We start from the raw sequence: 25,085 nt of genomic DNA on the forward strand, positions 1-25,085 counted from the left end.
GGAGCTTCTTGGTTAAGCACCCTCTTTCAATACCAATCGTGAAATAGTACCACAGGGGCAATTAGGGCTAAGTGCAGTAGCAGCGGTCGCAGTTATGCAAGGTAAAGGCCTTACTCAGGATATTTCTCTGGCCAGACTTTCCCTGCCGTGCGCTGCCGAGAGCAGGCAATTAAGACCGAAGGCCTCGTGGAGGAACGTCTCACCATAATTAAACATGACAAGTGTGTTCATCTCAGCACAAGAGAGTCAGAGAAAGAAAGTGTCTTGATGAGTTGACACATTTCGCACACACGTTTTTTTTTGTTATTTTTCAGAGGGTCAGATTCCATGACCTCAAACTTGACCTTTGGTTTTGTAGCTTTGATGTTGCTGCGGGTGACTATTGTAGCACAGAACTTGTTTTACAAGGAGCATACACTTTGAAGTTAATTTCTTGTACGTTCATGTTTTATTTTGATTACTTACAATGATAAACCACAAAATTTGAGTACGGGTATAATAAATAAATAAATAAAATCACACACAGTGTGTATGCTTCCCTTTCGTCTGTATGCGCCTAAGGGAAGCATACAGACCACACCTCTTGTAACATTAGAATAACCACAGAATGACTCTAACACTGAGTTCAAATGTAGCTTAAACATGTTAATATGGTTAATAAAAAACAATTAATTACTAGATTCCCACTTTCAGACCTCTACATAGTATGTACGATTTTTAAAAAATTCTGTCTGATTGTTGAGGAGAGGTGGCCAGACCACACCTCTTACTAAACCTGTTGCAGACTGAGCAAAAAAGCGTAATTCTTTATTCCTTTATAATTAATTTGGAAATTATTAAAGCAAGCACTAAAATGATTTCTGGTCTGTTTTGTAATTTAGGATTCAGCCACAGGAGAGAAAAAGATAATCATAATCCAAGTTTGTTACTGCCGCTGTCGAGTAATTAATATTTCCTCAAGTGGGTACATCTTCAAAAAGTTTTACTTTTTTAGCCCACGAGGTCTGATTGAAAGACAAATAAAGTTTGTTGAGTTGGAGCTCCTCCTCTTTGCAGCTAAATGTCTGCTCCTGTGGTGTCACCACGCAGTGCAGATGTATTTCATTAAGTAACCGTTGGAGCACACGGCTTCCCCCCACCGACAGCCACGAGGTGGCTCAAACAAATTGGACATAAACATTCAAGGGACGGCCTTTCGGATAAGCTTTTGGAAGAAATCCACCAATGCCATTACACAAATCCACAGAGCCAGTTGTCATATGAAGACAGTTAAGACTTTATTCTGTTTTGTTTTTTTTGTTTTTTTACTGTGCACCATAAGTTCAAGCTAAGTGCTTGGGGAACCGGTTCAGTCAGTTTGAATTTCAGTTCTTGACAGTCACAGCTTTCATTTGGAGAGCGGAGCGTGATCTCATGGAGGTGACGAGCCATCGAGTACCGTAAAGGCTCCGTGGCCTAATTCTCCTATCAAGCATTCACCACGGTAATCCAAGACAATGAGTGCAGAGGGAAAACGCCAGGGAGTCACTATTACATCGAAGTGACCTCGGGTTACATCATAGCCGGAGCGACTAGTTCGACAGAGGTTCTGAGTATAAATGAAACCTGCTGGATGTCAATGCAGCGCTGGAATTGTGGCAAAAGTAACTGAATGTGTGACGATTCGCTCTTTTTACACTAAATTCAGTTTCCAGAGTGACAGCACTGAGCAGACACAAATCCCTAACCCAACCAGAAGTGAAGAATACAGCACGGTTCAGAAAAAAACAAAAGTGATTTTACTTTGGATGAAAAGGTTTGTAAGAAAACACTCCTCGGTGGGGGGACAGAAAGCATCTTCTCTAAATCCTGAACTTCCCACCTATACCGGACTCTTAGGAATAAACGGTGCTCTAAAAAGCCTTTATTCTAAATGAGGGTACCTTGGTGAATTACATAAAGAGCCGACTATCGTTTTGACATGGGCTTCACCCACCAATGAGACGTCACAGATAGACTGAGGGGTCGTGGAGAAACAGGAAGAGACAAGAAGAGACAGACGACGAAGTGGGAGAAAATACGACGAAGAATGTGAGAGAGGGAGAGCGATGGAGATCAACGAAATGTGGTTGCCAGCTGCGTCTGCTGGCAGACTGTGCCCAGACACACTTTTACTTTTTAATGAAGAGGGGAGAGAACAAAAGGCAACTTTTTATTTGCTAAAGTAACAGAAGTGGTGGAGGAGGAGGAGGGGGAGGAAATGTTGAGCTCGACTTATCAACTTTTGCTTTAACTTTCTCTAAAGAGCTTCTTTTCATCCAACACATGTAAAACCGAGCACATTCCATACATCTGCAGTCAGGGCCAAAGCCTTTCTGTGCATCTGGTGTGCATTTTTAGTTTTAGCTTGGGTAGTTTTTGCCCTCTCCGTATGCCGTACTCTCAGAAGGACAGAGAAGATGACTTCTCTGCTCACATGCAATGCAGTGGTGATACGATCAGTGCAAGCGAGCGGACTGAAAATGAGAAAGGGAGATTGATTTTCCTTTTCCCTGATAACTGACAGTACAATATGAGTCCAGGGCCTGATGAGCTCGCTCCTCTGCAGAGATGAGCCACTTCTCTCTATGCTGAAACACGCAGAGTTACTTTAATATTTATATACAGACACACATAGAATGTAAATCAAATGTAAATGTTCAGAATTGGTAATAATCATTGTGGATTGAAATCCAAGATGAACACATTTGGATGAATGCAAACACAAAGCATGAAATACACGCAGAACTTTTTTAAACCGTTAATGGCATTATAATTTTTAGTGGTAAATCACATCCCTTAGACAAATCCCAGTCCCAGAAATTACTTAAATTCAATTTGTAATGTTAGAAAAAAAGACAATTAATACAAAAAACAAACAAACAAAAAACCCCCCACAGTATTGGATTATTGCTTCAGAAAAACAAAGCCGTCTTGGTATTTTACTCAAGTACATACATCTACATCTAGTAGTTCAATGACCTCATCTCATTCCTGCTACTTCCTCCTTTATCTCCAGCCATATTGTCCTGTACGGATTACCCACAATCCTGTGTCCTCTGACATGCGATAGGACGCCTTAAAGAACATCATACATTTGCATGACGGCAATCCGAAAAAGCTTTATCTTCCTTAGCACATTGTCCATTTTGGTCCATCGACATTCACATTTGATCAATTCAAATTGTAACAAACAATGACGACACACTCACAAGCAACAGGTGTGTTGACTGTACTGTACTTGTTGGATACTGTCAAAATAAGAAACAACTTTTTTTCAAGCCGAACTGGGAAATTTAGGATCCCTATAGTTTAGACTCATTTTCAAAAACAGAAACAGATATTAGATTATATCTACATTATAATGCTATAATCTTCATCATATTTTGTGGTTTTATTGTTGTTACTTGAATATTTTTTAAAAAAAGGGCTTACTATCTCCATTTAATCAGAATGAACAGTTCAGATTGTTGGGTTTTCTGCTGTGCTAGACGGTTGAACTAAGTCCGCCTGTCACCACATCCACGTTGATCCACAACCAGATGTTGAATAACTTAGAGGATTAACTGCTACTCATGAAATGTAGCATCGTGGGGCTCCCCGGACAAACTTTAAAGCTTTCTATGATTCCCCGAGCATCTGCTGACTCCATCCAGAAAACTTCCAATCAAAAATCTTCCAGGCTTTTTGCTGAGCAGTTACAACATGACCCCTCAAGATGGAGATTTCAACACTGTACACAAAACGTGGCAGCACAACTTATTGTTTCAGCATCATAACCACAGCGCCAACATGCAGCAGCCACCATTCAGGAGAAACAGCAAAAGAAAAACTTTTTTTGGCATGAAAAAGATCACATCGCATGGAGAATGTTTTATCAACATATTTCTACTCCTGAGTCCCTGGACATAGATTAAAAATTGCCATTTGGCCCAAAAAATCTGCTTGCATTTTTTTTTCCCCTGACGTAACTAATTCTGAAACCTTCCTGAATTTGCTGATCCACCTATGCTTCTTTTCATACTGGAAAAGCATCGCAGGATGACTGAACCAACAGCCTGAGACATTCAGTGGGGAACATGTAACAACTAGTCACAGGCTGATATTCACAGGGTTAATGAACTCAAAAGGCCTCTTATACTCAGCTCCATGCAAAACAGTTCTGCTGCCTACACTGCAGACTTAGAGGCATCACAATATGTCTCCTCATGGTAGCTTTTGACACAGTGGAACAAACTCAATGTGACACAGAACGTCAGATCAATCCAGCACCATCATAACAGCCCAGACAGGAAATGGCAGATGTGTTGTGTGTGTGTGTGTATGTGTGACTGTTTTAACTGGACAGAGTTGGGGCTTTCGTCTCCAATTATTGCAATAAGGAGCAAAGTTTTCAAAAGCAGAGCACCCTGTGAAACAATAGAATCCTTAACAGCTTGCAGAATCTGATTCTGACATAACCCGAGTTCACAGCAAGACACACGGGACTCTGCAATTATTCTGCAAGTCTTAACCTGTCAGAGGTTTTTAGTTTCTCTCCCTTCAGGTGGTCCCACTTCCAGCATCCGGTGAGCTCCTTAGTAAAGAGCAGCAGTTCCCTTTTTTCCTGCTGCATCATGTTCTTCTTGCTTTGACAGCAATACCAGCTACATGATTGGGCCAAAGAGTTAACCACCGTGAAGTCCAGCAATAAGGGTCTTCACACAGCTTTACAGGGAGCGTATAGGGATTTACACTCAGAACAATCACTACTTCACCCACAAATTAGGCAATCAAGCGACAAACTAAATGTGAAAGACGATTAATTAAGTTTAAGCTGAAGGTTCATTCCAGTCACTCAAAACCCATTTCTTCAGGGCCGCTCTGACAAGAGATCGCTTCCCTCTGCAAACAATCACATGAGCAGTGACGCCCAGGGCGAACCCCACTCTGTTCTCTCGGACGATGGCGTGACTGCTTGATGTGTAATCAGTTTGAAAGGATGTAACATCAGCCATCAGCTTCCCAAGACTGAAACCGTGGCAAGAAAATCTAAGAACGTTTTATCGATAGACTATATAGTAATTACGCAAGCATACCTTTGTCATGTCACGTTTACAACTTTACATAACTTTGCAGTATGTTTCACATGACTGTTCACTTTTAGAGTCAACTATAAGCTTAGAAAAATGTAATGAGTGAATAAACACACAAGCAAAACACAGAAATGTCTGGATAAAAACTCAGCATACTTAAAATCTGTTCCTTTATTCCTTTGAATAATGGTATTCTGCTGTGAGATTTTCATTTTTAAATATCCAGGATTGTAAAAAAGAACAATTATACCCGAAGCCACGGACCAAATTACGTAGGCCGAAGTAAACGCATTCTCTTTTTTTTTCAGCATGACCAATTAGAGCTGCCGACTTACTCTCTTCTGTGTTTGTGTGCAGCTGCTGTACTGTATGTGTATAGATGTATGAATGATTGTGTTTTAACTTTACGAACAATCAAGTCATCATTTTTGCACGAAGACCAATAAAGCACCAAAAAGTCACCCACATAAATGCAAAATTTTGTTTTAAACAGAGCAACAGTGCTGCAAACTGACATTTTCATTTTGATCAGTTCTGGGGTGTTTTGCCCTTCTCTCCTATTCCGATGCTTAAACAGGCCCCACTCAGCTCACCTGCATCTCCTTGTCTCCGTACTTTGAGGGGTTCTTGCTGCCCTGGCTCTTCCGGCGCAGCTTCTTCAGCTCAGCCTGGCACTTCTCCAGACTCTCCCCTTTGTTCTTGTGTTCCATCTGGTATTTCTTCAGGGCAGCCTACGTGAGATGAGGAGCACGGCACAAACACTAAATCAGGGCAACATTTCATGACAAAATTTAAAAAGTTAAGAGTGAAAGTGGGTGGGTTGGGGACCGCCTGACCCTGCTTCCGAGGAAATTTGCATGATTTTTTTTTTTTAAATTGCCATTATTGGTCTACCCGGTTTGATTTTGGAACAATGCAGCTCCTAAGTGTGTCTCACACAACCCGATGTAATGATCATCCATCTCAGGATGACTTACAGTTGATATTCTTTTTTTTCTTTAGTTTGTTTGGCAGAAATCTCCAACAGCATGCAAGTGTAATTTTTACAACGAGCCATTGGCATGATTCATGGCCAGGATTTATTTTTTTAATTAATCACACGTGCATATTTAATTATTTTTTTGACAGTGCATAATCACTCAGCAGCAGCTCCATTGCTGTATTAACTGTGTTCTAATGTAACATGGCTCATGGGGTTAATATACGGGGCAAAATTGGCAGATGAGATTTGATGCATGAGGCTGGCTTAGGGCGTGAGGCGAGGCAAACTCAAGGCACGTTTTTCAACATCACTTTTTTTTTTTCCTGACCAAATTCTGACCTCAGTATAACACCTGGACTGTTGTAAGCCAGCTGGTAAGCCTCATTATATATGAGGGACAAGAGAGACAGACGATATCGACAGATCCGAGAGTGAGAGAGATGGTGAAGGAGAGGGAGAGAGAGAGAGAGAGAAGCACACACATCTTCAGTCTTATAAGAAGCTTTTCTTTGAGTCTGTTTGAACTCACTCAAAATTTCTGATTATTAATTCACAAACTCTGAGGCAAAGCGAGTGCGATTATCACTGCGGCAGATCACTGGGAAATTCATTAAAAGCAATGAATGTTAAAGCGTCGAGGTAGAAAATGTCTGCAGTGGTTGATGCAGCCGAACGAAAGTACAAAGCATCAAAAATTTCTATCTTTTTCGAATCATGAGTTAAAGATTTTAGTGAAGAAGTAAAACAAGAACACGTTTTGTTTTAAACTTAACATGGCAACAAACTTTCCTGTCAAGTTTATCCGTTAAGACAAAAAAGGGCGCAAATATGTTTCACCAACAAACCCTTTTTTAAACATTGTGCGCATTTATTTTACATGTTACTGCAGTGTGTGTGAGCTGAAGCATTATCCGTCCATTGATACAATAGTGGCCCCATTATGCCATCCTCCAAAACAATGTACAGGAGTGAACACACACACAGAGACACACAAACACACGCACAAGGGTTATCACGATCAATCCACGCTTGATGGGTGAGTAGACCCGAAATGTTATTTCAAATTCTCTCCTCTCACCGATGCTTCCTCTAATTGGCTTCGCCTTTGATTCAGATGACAAACTTTACTTCTATCTCGGTTAACGTGGGCGTCACACAGGAGCTTCACACACCTGATGTACCGTAGCACAAAGCGCTGCAAATAAAAGCTGGAATATGGACTTCCAGGGATTGGAGAATGCGTCGATAGGATACTCACAGTCAGATAGCGAGCGTCCAGCTCCACTTTCTTCTCCAGCTCTGAGAGCAGCTCGTTGTGGAAGGACTTCAGCTGCAGAGCGAGCACAAAAAGAGTTCACAGAGTTGACAGAACTGAAGGTCGGAGACAAAAACTTGGACATCACATGGCACACAATGGACAGATAAGTGATTAAAATACGTGTTGTGCTCATTTACTGAGTTACTGAGTAAATGTTTGTCCAACACTGTCCCGGCCTGTGAAGCCTGCCTGCAAATCTCTGTGACGGTCACAGACTGCGCTGACTGTGCTAACACAGAAACCATCTGCAAACCATAGATTGCAAAATTACCTGCCTGAAGAACCAGCTGCCCAAACAGAACAAAAGGTTCAAGCCCAGCTCCATGATGCTGGTCAATGATGTCATACATGTCGTACGTCAATTCCCTTTAATTATATTTTTTTAACTACTGCTGGAGTCACATTGCAGTTGAGATTTTTTTTTTTTTCAAATTCAATCTTTTCTCTCTCAAATGATCAATTTTAACTTTGTAAAGGGTGTGAATACCCATGCTGATGAACAACAGCAATGCCATTGCTGTAACAGTTCATTTCTGATGCAGGCTTTCATTGCTTGTGTTGGTTGCTGTGGTAACAGTCGTACAGTAACGGTCTGTCAGCTTGTTAGGCTGCGAGCGAGGAGGCAAAAAACAGGATTTGGTTGAAGCAAATTTCCCATTTGTATAATAAAACTAATCTCATGCATCCCAGTTGGCATTGCTGACAAAACACTGACATGAATGTGCTCAGTGTAAAAAATCCACAGACCTGAACAACCAAACCAGTTTGGGCTTGCATTTGTCAGCCGTGTGAACACTCCCTTAGTTGAATTATTTTTGTGTTTCCTTTGGGTTTGAGAATTTTTCCCAATAATCTTCAAAGGAATTCTGGATTTTCATTGTCGGGTTGTCAGATGGAAACGCTGTTGGTTAAGGGCAGCTCACTTTAGATTAGGGTGTTCAAGCTTCAGGGCATGCATGAGATTAAAGGTGTTTTTCTGTGCAGGACATTCACTAATTAACTCAATATCGAGCGTTGCTATATGAGTGCATATTACCCAGAATGCTATACGCTTCAATTAAATCACTTGATTTTCCAAGCCACCTCCTGTGTGTTTGGATTCTTATGAGCTCAGCATGTCTCTACATTCAATATGAGCTCCTGCTCATTTAATTACCACATAGTCCCTGCTCTTCCCATAGGGACAAATCTATGTCATAGCCTGCAAATTTGTTGTGCAGTATTATAGTGTGTAACAGATGCAATACCACATTTGCTGTGTGTAAACTATTGTTTAAAAATTACCAACACACAACTTAGAATAGAGCCAGAGTTTTATAGAGAGCACTGTAGTGTTGAAACACACAGCTAAAAAATCCTTTGAGCCCAGAATACCAACCATCTCCTCTAGCTGCACTTGGATCTGTCTGTGGACCTCAGCCATCTGGAACAGCACATCCCCTACACAGAGAGAAGGAGGGAGACAGGAGAATGCACATGAAGAATATTCAACAGCTCACGCATTCCTAGAGCGGAGAAACAAGAGGAGGAAGGTGGAAACCACAGGAACAAATGGCAGAAACAAGACAAGCAGGAGCGACAAATGGAGAGATCCCAGCGTGCAAAGCTCATGCAGTATTTAAGACACATGAAAACACAGGACGGATGATTTGTAACCAGGACAATGAAAACGTGTTGAAGGAAAACGGATAGAATGAAAACAACAAGTGACAACAAGTATGACAAAATACTAAAAACTGAAACGTAGTTCAAGAGTCGCCAAAGTACTGATCTCTTGTGAAAATCACTGCCCTTCTTTTTTTTTTTTGATCAATCAGGACATCTGGCAAAGTGATTTCTAGAACAGTAAATTAAAAAAACAACAAAAAAAAACAAGAACTCAAGGGATGATCATAGTTTCCATAAAAAAGAAGCAAAAAAAGCCATGTTTTTTTATTTAAAGAAGCGATAAAAAGGGGCATGCAGCTTATGAGAGTCATGTTCATATACCTACAGGCTGCCTCTTCTGAATATGCAGTGCATTGTCAAGAAAAGGAACACAAAGAGCCACATTGAGCAGAGGACACATATACACATAGAGACCTGATGGAAAGACAATGTGAGATCTGCATGTACAGAAAAATGAGACACATACATTAACAAAGCCTTTTAGCTGAGCATATTTCTGTTGGTACACTGACACTAGTTTATCTGTTACCCTATTGCATTAAAAAAGGCAAAGTATTGATGCTTATTGCTTTGACATTTAATACCTTTATATTGATATTAGTGAGAAAACTTAGCAACAGAGTGAGGACATTAATCTAAAATGGATTGAAACTGAAAACACAGTTTACATCTTGTATCAATTTATGTGGTTAATTCTTCTACCTATGCCTGCAGTGATGACCTGAAGTATCAGATAACTCTCTCTGGCTTCTTTGCAGGCAGAAAAAAAACTTTTTATTTTTTAAAATTTCTATTAGTTGTAAAGAAGTTTCAGTGACCATTAATGATGTATTTGACAATATTTTAGATGAAAAAAGATCAATTAGCAAAGCATTTCTGGTCTTTTCAATTTTGGCAAAAAACAAATAACCCATGTATGGTTAAAACCAAACTGTAGTGAAATATTATCCATTATATTATAAGCACTGGAATTTTTTGAGTAACTCCTCATGCAACATTTGAAATTTATTCAGTTTTAAATGTACATTCCCTTGTGTGCACCTCCTCTCTTGAATCGGTAAGAGGGCATCTCAGCACAACTCAACATTCTTCATAAGTTCAACTTGTATTGAAGTGGTTTAAGTACATTCTTCAGTCTTTACCAAAAGCCTTTAGAGTGGTCTTCAACTCAACAGACAAGACATACAACGCATTCTAAAAACAGCCATTAGAAGTCAGAAAAAAATAATGCAATTCATATTCTGCAGTAAATAAATAAAAATAAAACATAAATATTGGAGAGATAACAATATGAACTGTTAAAGCAGCTTTTTAGCAGTGTGTAAAACTAATTTTAAAAATTATTCAAATGTAGGTAGAATTAAAAATAATAAAGGCATCAACTGTTATTTCTGAGTTTAAGTTTAAATTGCCCCCACCATGGTACACACAGAAAAGCAAGAAAAATATACAAAAGGTTTTTTGCAATAAACTAGACAACAGATGAAACTATTAAATAAGTGTAATTTACAAAATTAAAGAAAAAACTCAATTATATGAAAAAAATCTAATATCATCTATTCCTTGACGGTGAAAACAAGTAAATTCCATTTGCTCACAACTTAATTAAAAAGATTTATGAACCCATAAAGCAGTTCATTTTTTTGCTGCAGGGCTGTCCCGAAAGTAAAATTTAAAAACTTTGATTCAATAATATAAATATTAAATACCTGTATTTGAATTTATAGTAGTAGTATTAAGAATTTATATTTTATTCATGATTTAGAAGAAAATATACAAAAATAAGTTGTTTTCAAACCATTACAACTAGGATGCAAAAAAACGATTTACTAATGACCGAAATTACATTTTAAACATCATGGCAAGTTGTTGGTCTCTACAAAAATGTAATAAGCATGTAATGAATTATACTTAGAGCGATGTTTCCACTAAACAATAGACTACAGATGAGTTTTGCACCTACAACAATTGTATACCCAAGACTGTGAGGCGTTTTGCATGTAATGCAACATGCACACTGATCTTGAGCCTGACAGGAGCAGAGAAGCAGGCCAGAGCATCCTGTCAGCTCCCAGCAGGCTCGCTAAGCAGCTTACAGATGCTCATCCCTGATCACAGTCCTTCAAGGCTTAAAAACCCTGGCACTCCTTTAGCAGCTTCAACTAGCTAGATCAATTAACAAATGAGTAGCCATTCCTTGTATCCCCACCCCCACCACATACACACATGCATGTGCACGCACACGCACACACACACACACACACACACACACACACACACACACAGACCAAGTAAAAGGCGGCAGGGACAGGGTGTTTGCAACAAGTCAGAAAGGTAAATAATGAATGAATCTGCAAGACATTTCTTCTTCATCTTGCAGTCTCATTACAATAAATGCATGATGTCAATGCAGTGGGAAGGAGAGAGAGAGAGAGAGAGAGAGAGAGAGAGAGAGAGAGAGAGAGAGAGAGAGAGAGAGAGAGAGAGAGAGAGAGAGAGAGAGAGAGAGAGAGAGAGAGGAGGGAGGGAGGAAGAAATCACACTTTGAAAATGCAAATAGTTTCCATGGCAACTTCAATATCACACAACAACAGTAACAGAAAATTGGGATGAAATCTTCATAGCCAATCCACGGAGAGGTTTTCAATCAAGAGTTAATAATTTAGAAAAAAAAATAATGTAGACAATTGATGCAGATTATCATTTTGTACAAGAAATACTTGGCAGGCAACCTGTGACACAACCTGTGAGACTCAGTAAGAGTTGTCAAGCCGACGAGGATATCCGCATAGCAGCTCATGGCACGGCAGACGGGCTGATATCCATAGTGACAGAAGCACAAGAGCACACAGAGTGTGTGCTCTTCGACACAAAGATACACAGTAAATAAACCCTCAAAGGCCGGTCATTAGTGGATCAAGACTTCCAGGCTCATCTCAACCCTCCCTGCATCCCAGAGAGAGACACTGACTGAAAACAACAACTCATTTGTGGGGAGGGGAGCTCGCGTTGAGCTGCACCTACAGCTCAGCAACACACAGCCTGGTAACTTAAAACACAGAGACGGACACATGGACACATAACCAGGTTGCATACGAGCAAACCACCCCCCCCAAATTATGACATCATCGAAGAGTGTAGCTGTATTGAATGCTTGTATAACAAAAGCGATGCTACACCCACACAGGTAGAGATGAAGGAAAAACAATAAAAGAATACAGGCTGTGCAGGGGAAGAAAACATTTCAAGAGTGGAAGTTCGCAACAGAGAGAACAAGAGAGACAGAGATGGAGGGAGGAGAGAGGTATGGAGGTGGATGGAGAGACACTGAATCACTGCTGAAGGTCAATCTGGATTCACTACGTGTTGTCATGGAAGCGGGATAACGCTAGGGTCGTTTCCATGGGAGAAGTTGCAGCTGTGATGGTTGTGTTCAAAAAATGCTGCGCAAAACATCACCACTCTTACTACCAGCTATCTCTGAATCAGCATTTACACCTGGGGAGTATGTGTGTGTGTGTGTGTGTGTGTGTGTGTGTGTGTGTGTGTGTGTGTGTGTGTGTGTGTGTGTGTAACTCCATCCTAACATGCACAGTCACAAGAAGAATAACAGCAGTGGGAAAATGTGTGAGATGTAGATTATAGCTGAGATTTTGGTGGTCGCACGTTTACATTTTAGCCATCCCATAAACTCATTGTGTAGATTCTGGGGGACAATGTAGGAGGAAAGCAATGGTAAATATGTGACAAGATATAAATAACATAAGCAAACCTCAGCTGTCACGACCTACTAACCTCATATAAGTTTGTCCAGCATTTAGGTCATGAGTGGGGAAAAATGAAAAGATGTGGGGCGCAGTGCATTTGCAAAATAATAGTCTCTTGGAGGATGCTGCACATTACATGGTGGGTGAGACGACACATAGCCAAATGGAATTCAAATGGAATTAAAGAGGCAAAATCACTGAAATGGTAAAACATAACACGGCGGTTTCCCTCTGGTGTAATAAACAAAGGAGGATTTCTGAGGATTTCTACATAAGATAGCATAATAGTTTAATTGTTTTGAGCTGTGGAAATACAAACCCAATGTGTCAAACTGGTCTTCAGAGTCTCGTGGGAAGTGTAGTTTTTTCAATACTACTAAAGCAATTAAAGGATTAATCTACACAATGAAAATTCTGTAGTCCCTTTAGCTGGAAGCTAATAGAGAGGACGGATTTTCTTGTAGTCAACATGATCGCCTCGTCTACCCCTGCTTCTTCTGCTCTGCAGGTCACTGGGGTTGCTGGAGTCTATCCCAGCTGACTATGGGCGAGAGGAGAGATACGCTCTGGACCCGTCGCCGGTGCGTCACTGAAGTTAAATAAATCATATTAAACTAAATCTACTGGAAAAATAGTCACATTCAGGAGGGGACAATGAATCAGTTCAGTATTGCTGCTTTCTTACTACAAATACACTAATAATGCTTTGCTGCGCATATGTCTCATCCTGCTGTATGTTACCCTGCAGCTGAATATCTCAGTAAAGCTATTTTATTATCAAGTTGCAGAGATCATCAAATGCTCCACAAATTCTTCATTACAATCTAAATGCGATATGTGTGATGTGTCAAATATCCCTTTATTCTTCTGATTCAAACAAGATCTTAGGCTACATGGAAAAAATAAAATCAAAGGAAACTTGCACTGGAGGCCAAAGGCAATCTTTGTAATAATTAAGGCTTAGATTTGAATTTAGGTATGCTGCTTTGAGTTTAGATTGATGGATTACTTCCAATGATCATATCGCTCCCCTCCTTCCCCATACACTCCAGTCTCATTCATTCCTATTACTAACTTGACTTCTTCCCAGAGTCTTTTTGACTGGCTCTTCTGCTAGAATCCTTGTCAAAATTCACTGACACCATCGTCATCATTATAATCATAATAATCACTATTAAGAAGATCATCATTACTATTATCAGTGTCATTACTGCAGTACAGTAATTATGACTAAGACAAACTGTCATGTTTCTATTTAAATATCTGTTACTGTTATTGTAGTGGCATGTGTCAGTGTTCCTGTTCTTTATTTTATCTACCCTCCATTTATGTCCCCATCGATCTTTCTCACCCCATCTAGTCAAGGCAGAAGGCTGCCCAGCTTTTATCGAGAACTGCTAAAGTTTTCTGTCACATGGTTGCTCACGGGGATCGCTGGGACTCTGATGAATTCGGAGTCGGTCTAGACCAGGGGTGGGCAAACGTTTTTGGATGGTGGGCCACATGCAGTTTTAAAATTTGACAGGCGGGACATCTGAGTAGCAGATGGAGTGTTTCTTTGTATTAATGCAAATGACAAGCAAAAACAAGTATATAAACAGTTTTGCCCTTTAACAGTCAGCACGTCATACATATGCAAGGATGATTGTGAAAATTATTTTACAACTGCATTTATTTCATGAAGCTAATTATACAGCTTAAACAAGTTTCGCGGGCCAGATTATGAAATCCAACGTAAATGGCTTTCATGCCTGGTCTAGATCTACCCTGTTTTGGAAAGTACATTTAAATAACGTTTGGTGCTATATACTGAAAATGCAGAAACTCCTACTCGGATATACAGATTATAGATTATATGTGACATATCAAGAGTGGAATACTTCTTGGGTTTTTTGTGACCAAATGTTTTAACATTGAAATGCATGAACTACCTGGGGGAAAAAAGCTCAACATGAAAGAGAAGCAGATTTTACTTTAAGGGAAATTGGGCAGACAGGAGGTTTCAAAACATGTTGGGTTTAAATCCCTGGGATACTTGTACACACCCTCACAATAGCACGGTTTTCTCCAAAGCTGTTGAGCAGAGGCATTTTTGCTTGAGTTGAGGCACTAAGACAAGAGTGCAGTCATGCAGCTACCTGTTGAGGTATGGAGAGTCAAGGAGGGGCCAAGTTAAAAGCCAAACTGAGCCCTTTATTTGTTATTTGATATAGCCAGTTAGACCAAAGCAGCAAGAGGAACAAGGGAAGGCGTTCACTTATTAATGTAACTAATGTCCAACAGGCTCTATCAAAAGTTTGCTTCTTGTCCAATCTGGATGAACAAGTTCTAAATATACAGTAATAGCTTGAAATAAATGCATTTTTGCATGCACAGCAAATATATATTAGCCAAAATGTGGACATACCGGTTAAACTGCAGGTACAGTTTCACATTCATTGCTGTGGAGCTTTGCATTTTTTTTGCAAACCAGCGTAGAAAATATTGCGTCGTTCATTCTCGTGCATCTGCTGATGCACGAGTGTGAATGTTGTTCATGCAGCTCTGTCCATCTCTATCCCAGCTGTATTCAAGCTCACCTTGAGCACATGTCACTGCCACGAACAAATGAAGGGCAATGTGATGTGTGATAAAGAGCGTGGGGGCCACTGGTTTCCCATCATGCAGCGCGTGTCTCAGAAATAGAGCAAGGGAAGGCAGGGACCCCTGGGATGGTGGTACAGAGCTAAGAAAAGAGCTCTTCTGCTCTCATTTAAACAGGGACAGGTGGTGGAGGAGGAGAGAGGTAGGCCAGACTAAAGGCAGACAGACAGCCGGCTAACAGATAGAGGAAGAGGACTGAATTTATTTACTTGCGGGGGGATCATTCACAAACAGCATGTCAGTGTTAACATCGCCTCTGACCTGTGCTACATTAAATGGACATTTAGCATTCTAGATGGTGCCTTTTTATCATCACAAATTTAATGCTTACGTTCCCTAATCATTAACCTAAAAAAGACAATTATGCTCATTAGTCTGCAGCCTCATTTTCCCTGCGAGATCACTTTTTCATCTGGTAATTTCTTTAAGGTTCTTCTTTCCTATTGGCCCTCTCCCCTACAGCAGCCTAACCATTGAATGTGGTTAAATAAGACTCTATTTTTTTCTTCCCCTTTAATGCCTGTAATTTCCCAAAAGGCATATCTTTCTGCTGAATCATACATGTGTGTTATTAGAATACAGCAATTAGGAAGGGTTACAGATGATGATAAGAAGCCAGATACACATTTGATGTGCTGGAGAGTAAGCGCTTACCACTCCTGATCAAGTCTGTTGGAAACAGAGTAATTAATCAAATGGCTCAACAAGGATTGCTTTTTAACAAGAGGACTGGACGAAGAAAGCCATAGCAAATATAAAACACGCATTTTATGTTTTATATTTTATTATATCTGTGCTGTGAATATTTGCTGAAAGTATGGCTGATTTTCACAGTAATCGTAAACTTCCAATAGTGAAACATTATCTATGTAGGAAAGCAGTGGGGAGCCAGCCAAGCACCTGGTATCCCTCAACTCTGTTTCACCTAATGATACGAAAGCAAGGGCTGATCATCTTAGTCCAAAAGGGGTCCATGGCCAAAATCACAATTTCTATTTAGCGTATGGTGCATATGATCTCTCATTTAAAGTGGTCCAATGATAATAAATTCCTACTAGTTTGCAAGTTTTAAACATAGACAGATACACTGATGATCATCTATTCAAATCAAAATTCACAGCGAGATAACAGCCCTCACCTTGGACACGAGTAGGTGGCTACTGTTCTCTTTGCTAGCACACAATTTAAGAAACTAGTGAGTCATACTGAATTACAATGGAATCATTTCAGTTTTGAGAAGAAAACTCAGGGGAAGTTTGTATTCAGAACGCGAATAAAGATAAGGCCATTAGTCGAACCACCTGTGCAGTTTTTATTTCACGTTAACATCAGGCTGCTTGGGTTGTGTTGGCTGCAAATAAAAGAAAAACGGATCGCTATAGTGCGTATCTATAAAGAAGAGTTTTTTTCTAAATGGTAACACTGGCTTACTGCCTGGACTTAGTTATAAACAAGATGAGCAAGCTCTGAGAATTATACTAAACTAAAAAGCTATGAACTGTGAATTAATTCTCTGTTTGGACTGAGGACTAGAAGAACAGACACAATGACGTTGAGTTGCTCAGTAAAACTCATCAGATTCCAAAGTCGCATGTCACAAAGTCAAGGAGCGGACTGATGGTCGAAACAGAGGGAGAAAAGGGAAAGATAGGGATAGTTGTGTGGATGTGTGTGAGTTTGCATGCACATGTGTGGGTGGCAAAGTGACAGGCGATGATTAGTCCAACCGGAGGAGGATCTGTGGGCGGGAGTGCGTGGGGGTAGTGGGGCTAGCGGGAGAACGAGAAAAAGAGGGAACGAGAGGGAGGTTCATTGGGCGGAGATAAATACAAGTGGATTAAAAGAGCACTCATACTGTATAAACACAAAGAGCCGACAAGAGATTTATGCACACAACCGTGCAAGTATGAAAAGCATGAGCACACGCAGCTCATACTCACCAGGGTGGACTCCAGTGGGAACACACAGTTCTCCACGGGAGGAGGTGTATGTTGATTTGTTTAGAATTAAAAAAAAAATGCAGAAGAGAGGATGATTTCACAAGGTAATTCAAATCCCTGTTTAAAGCGTACATGTGTGCGTGTCTGTTTGTGTGTAAAAGACATTAGGAGAAAAAAGGAGGAGGGAGGAAGAAAGATGGAGAGCAGCTGCCGCCTCTTAGGTGTGTAGGTGGTACCATTTGCAGCCCGTCTCCCACTGAGCCTCAGTGGAGTTAACAGGCTTTAAAGAGCTCAAATTCATATGAAAGCGTGAGCACTCACAAATATGGGGAAAAAAACCCCATCTCTTTAAGATAAACAACCAATCAAAGATTATCTTGATGCCATGACCATGACTGATGTGATTACGAGTATGGGAAATGGGACGTTCTGTTCTGGAACACAATCAACAAGAAGCGTACACTGATGTTTACACTGATGTCCATCTTTAGCTAGTGAGATCAGATATTTGGACCGAAAACCCCTTGTGATGTCTGTAGACGTTTCGAAATCTCAAGGGTGGCATAAAAACGCTGCCTTCTTTTTATCCCGGAGCAAGAGTTGATCATATTAAGTAAAGGAGGAGATTTGTGGAGCAGAAACATCTCTGTTCTGATCTGATTTGAACCTGATGATTATCACATGCTCTATTTTACTCTGTAAGGGACTGTAAAAACTTGAAGCTAGCAACTGAGACCATAAATTATTAAGAAACTATTCACTCATGTAATAAATCCAAAAGTAGGGGTCAGGTTCTCATAAACTTCAATATTTCATTTGGCAGCACACTCCATCACTCAGTTTGCTGCCTCAGTTTGATATCAAATACAGATCTGAGAAATTTCAACATCTCAGACCCAGTTTGTCCTCTCATTGACCTGGATGTTACAACAGAGCCTGGGTGGAATTAAAGTTCATGAGACAGGAATCAGTTATTACTGATTCTAATTTTAAAAAACGGTAAAAAGCAAACAAATATAAAGCATGAATATTTTTATCTTTCTAATCTCCACCGATGTTTAAATAGTTATTGAGAGCCACAATTTTATTGGCACCATCTAAAGAAAGATAAAATTAGTACAAGATTGTTCAAAAAGTGTAGTAGCAAATTGGACATTGATAGTATATATATATACAGGCTTAACTCAGCTTGACACGCTGCCAGCTTCAGGAGACACCTGTGATCTACTGAAGTCACCTCTCGTGCTCCCTTTTCCTCCAAACTGGATATTTCTGTACTTCATCACTAGATAAACAGGAAACTCTGGGCTGACCCCAGTCCATGGCCTGACAAAAGGTCAGAGCGCTGGAATCAACCACAAAGGTGGGGAGCAGGTGGCTGGAAAAACAAAAACATCAATCTTTTCCTATGTCATGATGGCTTCAACTGGCAAATTATACTAACGTCTTCTGAACAATTGAGCACAGCAGGAACAGACCAACACTCATCAGTTTGATCATCCAAGTTAAAGTCTCAAGCTACATCACAAACTTACAATTTCCAGATATAAAGAGAGAAGATAACCCAATGGATGAGTCATTTCATCCAGCAGATCTTCCTCCTTCCTTGGAAATAGAATAGGTTTTTTAGGCCTGTCATACACACTTGTGAAAAACTTGTAAGTAAAATAATACTTCCCCACACAAACATGTACTATATATGTAGGATTTTCAAAACTGTGATTTTCTGCACCCAGCAGGACACATTTATAATGAGCATCCCGGTTTCCGTTAGCATGTTGCCACAATGTTTAAGTGCTGCAAGTCAGAAACCGTTGATGCTTTTGTTTTGCACCAGCTTAGCTGATGATGTCTGGTGTGGAGCATCAATGTGGAGATGCTGCTGCAAACTTTGGGATCAATGAGATACCTCACATACAAGGGGGGAGTGAAAGAGAGAGCAACAGCGAGAGTGAGAGAGGCTCACTGAATAAAACATCCTTAGACCACTTTCATGTCAGTCCCAGTTGGCCGGGCTGGAGGAAACCCACACTGGATCTCAACACCACTGAAACAAGAGCCCCCGTCACATTAATGGATACTTCTACCCTCATCAGGTGGTTGAAAGGCAAAATCAATGCAAAGGGAATCTCTTCAAGTAGGAAATGATTTCCCCAAGGGCTGCTGACTGCAAACACAGCCACATTCTGTGACCACCTAGGACACTACAATGTATGAAAGGACTGTCACTTTTCTGTCATAAAAAAGAACATGCAAGCATCGCACAACGCTGCTGCTCGTCTTGATACATTAGTCACACTGAATCAATACAATGCTGAACAATTTTTGATTGGCTAACTTCTGCCAATCACAAAAAAGGATTTTCCAACATGAAATTACATCTTGTTTGAAAACACGCTAAAATCATCCATACTGTTGTAAAGAAAAGACTCCCGCCTCACTCACAGACGGTACATTCATTACCGTCATCTATTTCCTTCTCTGATGACATCCTTCTCACCACAAGGAGCCCCACAAATTGGAAAAATTACTTCCTCCAGGAAATAATCTAACACTTAACTGCTTTTGGATTAAAATGGTTGAGTAAAAAAAAAAAAAGCCACCTCCTGTGCACAGAAAAACATTTGAATTTAAATGCATTTCCTGCACAAGATGCTGTCAATACATAAAGGGTTTGTGCAGCTGGGTGTACAACAAAAAACAATGCTGCTTATTAAATGTACACCAGTATGAGCGAAGGTAGAGAAATGAGTGACTGGCGAAAGACAGAGGTCATCAAGTGTCTGTCGGTCACTTACCCAAATCTTTGGATCCTTGGCTCTCGCTGGCCAGTTCACCCATCCTGACCAGAGCATCAAAGTAGCCTTTGGCTGCAAACGTCACATCTAGAGATGGAAATAAATAAAAAAAAACAAGCAAACAGGATGGCTAAGTTATATTAGATCCTTTACTTAATTAAAAACACCAATACTATAGTGTGAAAGACAACAATCCAACTTAATAAACAACACTAAATGAGTATTACTAAAATGTAATTATTTTGGTAATACAGTACTCATTTATTCCTTTAAAGGAAGTTTGTCAGCATTTTACTATTATATGTAGATATTTCATTTTTGAAAAAGCATGCCTGACTCATCGTGTGTGATTCATTTTTCTGAAGGGCAGTTTGGGCTAATGTCATCTACTTCATGAATACTTTATTTAGCTGGAAAGGTACAATAGGAGTTACTTTCAATCAAAGACACACAAAATGTGGAGACATTACACATTAAAAAAAAAAATCTTAAGTATAAATTGTAGTGAATACCAATTGTAGTAAAGTAAGTAAAAACTACAATAATTCTAGTACAATGAGCGTCAGAACATTTGGAAAAGACAGGCCACAGTTTAACTGTGTAAATACCAGTCAGGTAATACTGACATCCTGTTTTCTTCTCACATGTTTTTCAAGTAGCTTCTCAACACGAAAAAACAAGCAGCCCTGTGGTTGCTACGTAATTAATCCACATCATCTCGTTGGCATTCTAAGACGTAGATCGCAAATAGGAAATTATTTCCTGACAGATAATCTGTGCTCTACAGGGATGTCACACAAGCATCAAAATGTGTTTTTGTTGCATTTCATTTCTGGATTTGTGTTAAAATGAGAAGGAAAGCTGCTTTATGATCCCAGGTGTGTTTAAGAATTATGTTTAATATTTAAATGATGATTTTGCTCAAAGGTTTATCTCCCTCTGCTCTGCAAACGAGCCTGAATTAATGTTGAGCTGAAGTTAACTTCTTTTTGTGTATGCCTTTAGCCTTTCTAGGATAGGAAATGTACAACACAATTAACTTTTAATCACTTTTGTCTGGGCTTCCCAGTTATGTTGAAGGATTTTTTTCTTCTCCTGACCTCTTTTTAATAAGCCACAAAATGGACAAATAAAATCAAATATTTACAGGTCAAATAAGAAATATCTTTTCCTTCTCTTACAACAACCGATCAAACTTCACCAGCTTCTCTTATGAAATTATGGGAGGGCAACCACTGGTAAACACTGCTGACCATGGCATGAATATTGATTTTCATGATGAATGCTAAGTCTTATCCATCTCTTACTACCTTAAAAATCTATCACTTATAATAATGAATGCTCCTGGTAACCATGATCGATTTCCACCTTCGTCTCTACTATTTCAAATGCTGTCTTGCTAGCCATCAAGTTTTACTAGAGAAAACTTAGCATGCCTTATGTCGTGCAATTCATCCTTTTTGAGTTGAAAAATGTGTGTACTTTGGAAGTGAATCAACATTCTTCCATGTGACAGATGGTCTTCTGCATCTCAGACAGCTGCCAGGTGAGAAATTTATAACAATAGCCTCGCTGGAGCGACCTAGTTCTACCATACAGATGCATTCCCCCAACAGATGAAGTCTCCCAGGATGGATGCCTCGAGGCTTTGCTCCAAGGATGAGGGGCATATGCTAATGTTAATTCCAATTACAGACGTGTCAAAGGGAGAGGATGAGATGTGTTTCCACCTTCCTCTCTCTCTGAGGGAACACCTGAGAAAACAGTCCCTCCCAAACATCACCTACCACTTATTTTCATTATATCAAATAAACATTTGTGTGTGTGTGTGTGTGTGTGTGTGTGTGTGTGTGCGTGCGTGTGTGTGCACAGCTAAAGGGTGGACAAGTAGATAAGCTGGATCTATGGGATACATTACTTTTGTCTAATGAAATCTGTGGTGAGGGGCTCACAGAGACAGACGGCAGAGAGGATTACCAGATCTTTTTGTGGCTGGGGAGGGAACCAGTTTGAGAGGAGCTCTTTAAAGAGCTACTTGCTGATCACTCTTTCATTTTCACACATACTTAAATCAACAACATCCTTTTTCTGCACCTATTAGCGTCCTCATTATGCTGTCGGGGAATTAGGAACTAGTCTAACAAGTTCCAGGCTGTGGCTGGTTGGCAGTTGGAGTCACTGAACTGTAGCATCTATGATTCACTGCTGTGATGCAAAACCTGGAAAATATACTTATATTCAAATGTAGCAGGCCAGGCCATGAAGCCCTTTCTGCATCCTTGGTATTGAATAATTTTAGTGATTGCACCATATGGGTGGAAATGTATTCTCAACCCCCGCCCCCTGTACATCAGAACGTCTTAGTACCATGAGCCAAGGCAATCCTGCAAAGTGGGTCTTTAATGGCTCAATGAGCCTCTACCAGTCTGTCTCTTACCTACACTGACACTGGGATTAGGAATTGTGTGTTACGGGAAAGAGACACAGTCTTCTTGGGGAGACTAGAAGCTCTGGCAATTTCCGCATTACTGCAGGTGGATTTTAAGAGGAGAGGGGCTTTGCTTTGTGTTGAGATAGAGGAGCATTTTCAGGGAAAATGGACTTCTGTTACTGTGAAAGAGAGAAATTGAAATACATAAAAATCCTTAAAAACTTATTTCAAACCGTATTCTTTTGTGATTTCTGCTGCTGCCACCGGACTGTCCTCACCTCTGTTTCAGATTAAGAGCCTTTTGTGTCTCTGAATACATGTCCCCTATAGTATACAAACCGTGCCAGAGGCTGTGCACCACATGATAAGGCCTACCCCTTTGACAATGGATAAATATCATCCTTTAGTTGGACAAAGGTAGGTAGATAGATACAGCGAGAAAGAGAAGAAAGGAGAATGATACCAAGAGAGTGCTGATTTGGCTATGTGCCTAAACTTGCAAGAAAAGCACAGAGAAAATAAACAGAAAAAAAAGGACTTACTGGCGAGGGCCTTCTCATAGTTCTTCCCCATGGCAACAAAGTTCCGTAAGCAGGGGTTGAACTGCTCCATGATGGTCTGAAAAAGAAAACAGATAGAAGGGAAGTGGTGGTTTCACTTACCATGGAAATGGGGTCATGGGCAGAGAAGAAAGACCACATCACTCAATTGATTCTCTCGCTCAATTCTGCTTCAACAACACTAACAAAACTCCTATGTGGTTGTCTTGTTCCTGTCCACAGAGCAGGAAGTTGTCAAAGTGGAATACAGCCTGTACAGCTGGTTTATTTTCAAACTGGTCAAACACTGCATCGGATCAGGATATCAAACCTGACTTCAAGGTGTTGCAGAGGTGCCACTCCCACTGAGCCCAATGATGGGAGTAAAAACATCACAATCTGAACACAATGCGTTTTTATTTTCTCACAACTGCTTAAATTAACTGTTCATTCCTGTAAGATCAAAATAAGAAATAGAGCAAACATTCAATAAGTTTGAGTCATGCCCTGCATTACTTCTGCATCTTTCTTTAAAGCAGTCCTGTAACACCTTCTTTCCATTAACAATACACAGGATAGCGGTAGGTACATTACATACTACACGGCAGGCACAGTCAGTGTAAAGGCAGACAATGCCTGATGCCTGACTACCCCCCCACCCACCATTGTTTCCTAAACCTCTGTTCTACCTCTCCTCCCCCTTCCACCCCCCTGTACACCTCCAGGCCTTCCTCCAATTAGCTGGTCCCCAGTCAGCTAGTTAGGGAGAGCCAAGGGACAGACAACCATAACACTGCTGCAGCAGCAGCCCCACATGCAAGGCATCAATAGTGCAGGAGCAAACTAAATAATCTATTTCTGGCTAGAAGAGTAATACAGCAGGGTGCCACCAGTGTCAACCTGAAACAACCCCAGCAGCTCTTCCTGAAAATCAGATGATAATCTCATGCAGTCATACTTCAGCTTTTTTTTTTTTTTTTACCTTCACCTTCATCCTGCTGCTTCCTTATTTATTTTTTATTTTTTCAATAAGAGACGTTTTGGATATGTCTGCGAGCAGGCATGTGGTCCCTGTGGTGCGTTTATCCCGTCAAGGGTCAAGTTCAAGTGGCTTGAGTGCAGAATAACCCACCTACAGTAGAAATACCAATGAGACATAAACCACTGATACTCTCATTACAAATAGTAACTATTTTACTACACTCAGCTATTACTTGCATCTCAAGCTGTTACAAAAAAAACAGTCATGTATTATGCGAAAATTGTGAAGTTGTCAGTCCCGAACAACTGCAACAGTAAAAGACATAGTTTTACCTATTCTATAGCTTAGCATGAAATCTGTTCCCTCAGTGCCTAAAGGTATAAGAAACTCATTGAAAATTAATATATATTTTGTTTATCATTATGATAAAATAATTAATTTTTTTCCTGATCTCTTGCACCATCCCTGGTGTCAGGACACCTTAAAATCTGCTCAGCGGCGTCATCGACGACACCAGTCAGTCAGGGCGGCCATTACAGCACAATATGATCAAAGAAGTGATACTTCTGACAAAATCATGGTTACTTGTGAGGTGAATGGTTATTCCAACACCACAGGAGTTACACACAAAGATAAGAACCTATCTTTCTTCAAAGTACCTTCTTAAAAGATTGGAGAGCAATGGAGAGCAAGGATAAACAGGGTCAAAATGACCAAAGATCCAAGAATCTGCCATGAACACTTCACCACGGATGATTTTGAAAGAGATTTGAAGGTAAGATCATTTTCAGACAACCCATAGTATTTATTACGAATTCCCAAGTCTTAGTGGATAATTAATTCATGTCTGTAGCTACTGGAGGTATTGCATAAATGTTTTTATGACAAGATTATCAAGCGATTATGGTACTCGCGAAAAGTAAA

General features: G+C 40.2%; 1 protein-coding gene across 5 annotated transcripts in view; it reads right to left on the reverse strand.

Moving 5' to 3' along the window:
• baiap2a (BAR/IMD domain containing adaptor protein 2a) overlaps window positions 1–25,085 on the reverse strand; it is a 48,359-nt gene that overhangs the window by 9,516 nt on the left and 13,758 nt on the right. For all 5 annotated transcript variants that reach the window (XM_068335900.1, XM_068335902.1, XM_068335899.1 and 2 more), the window contains exons 2-6: window positions 23,183–23,258; window positions 20,210–20,296; window positions 8,772–8,833; window positions 7,334–7,405; window positions 5,687–5,824 (exon numbers count right to left, since the gene is read on the reverse strand). In XM_068335900.1, coding sequence (XP_068192001.1) covers window positions 5,687–5,824; window positions 7,334–7,405; window positions 8,772–8,833; window positions 20,210–20,296; window positions 23,183–23,258 — 435 coding nt within the window. The remainder of the gene's footprint in view (window positions 1–5,686; window positions 5,825–7,333; window positions 7,406–8,771; window positions 8,834–20,209; window positions 20,297–23,182; window positions 23,259–25,085) is intronic.

The sequence above is a fragment of the Antennarius striatus genome, chromosome 16, assembly GCF_040054535.1.
Source record: "Antennarius striatus isolate MH-2024 chromosome 16, ASM4005453v1, whole genome shotgun sequence".
Taxonomy (NCBI): domain Eukaryota; kingdom Metazoa; phylum Chordata; class Actinopteri; order Lophiiformes; family Antennariidae; genus Antennarius; species Antennarius striatus.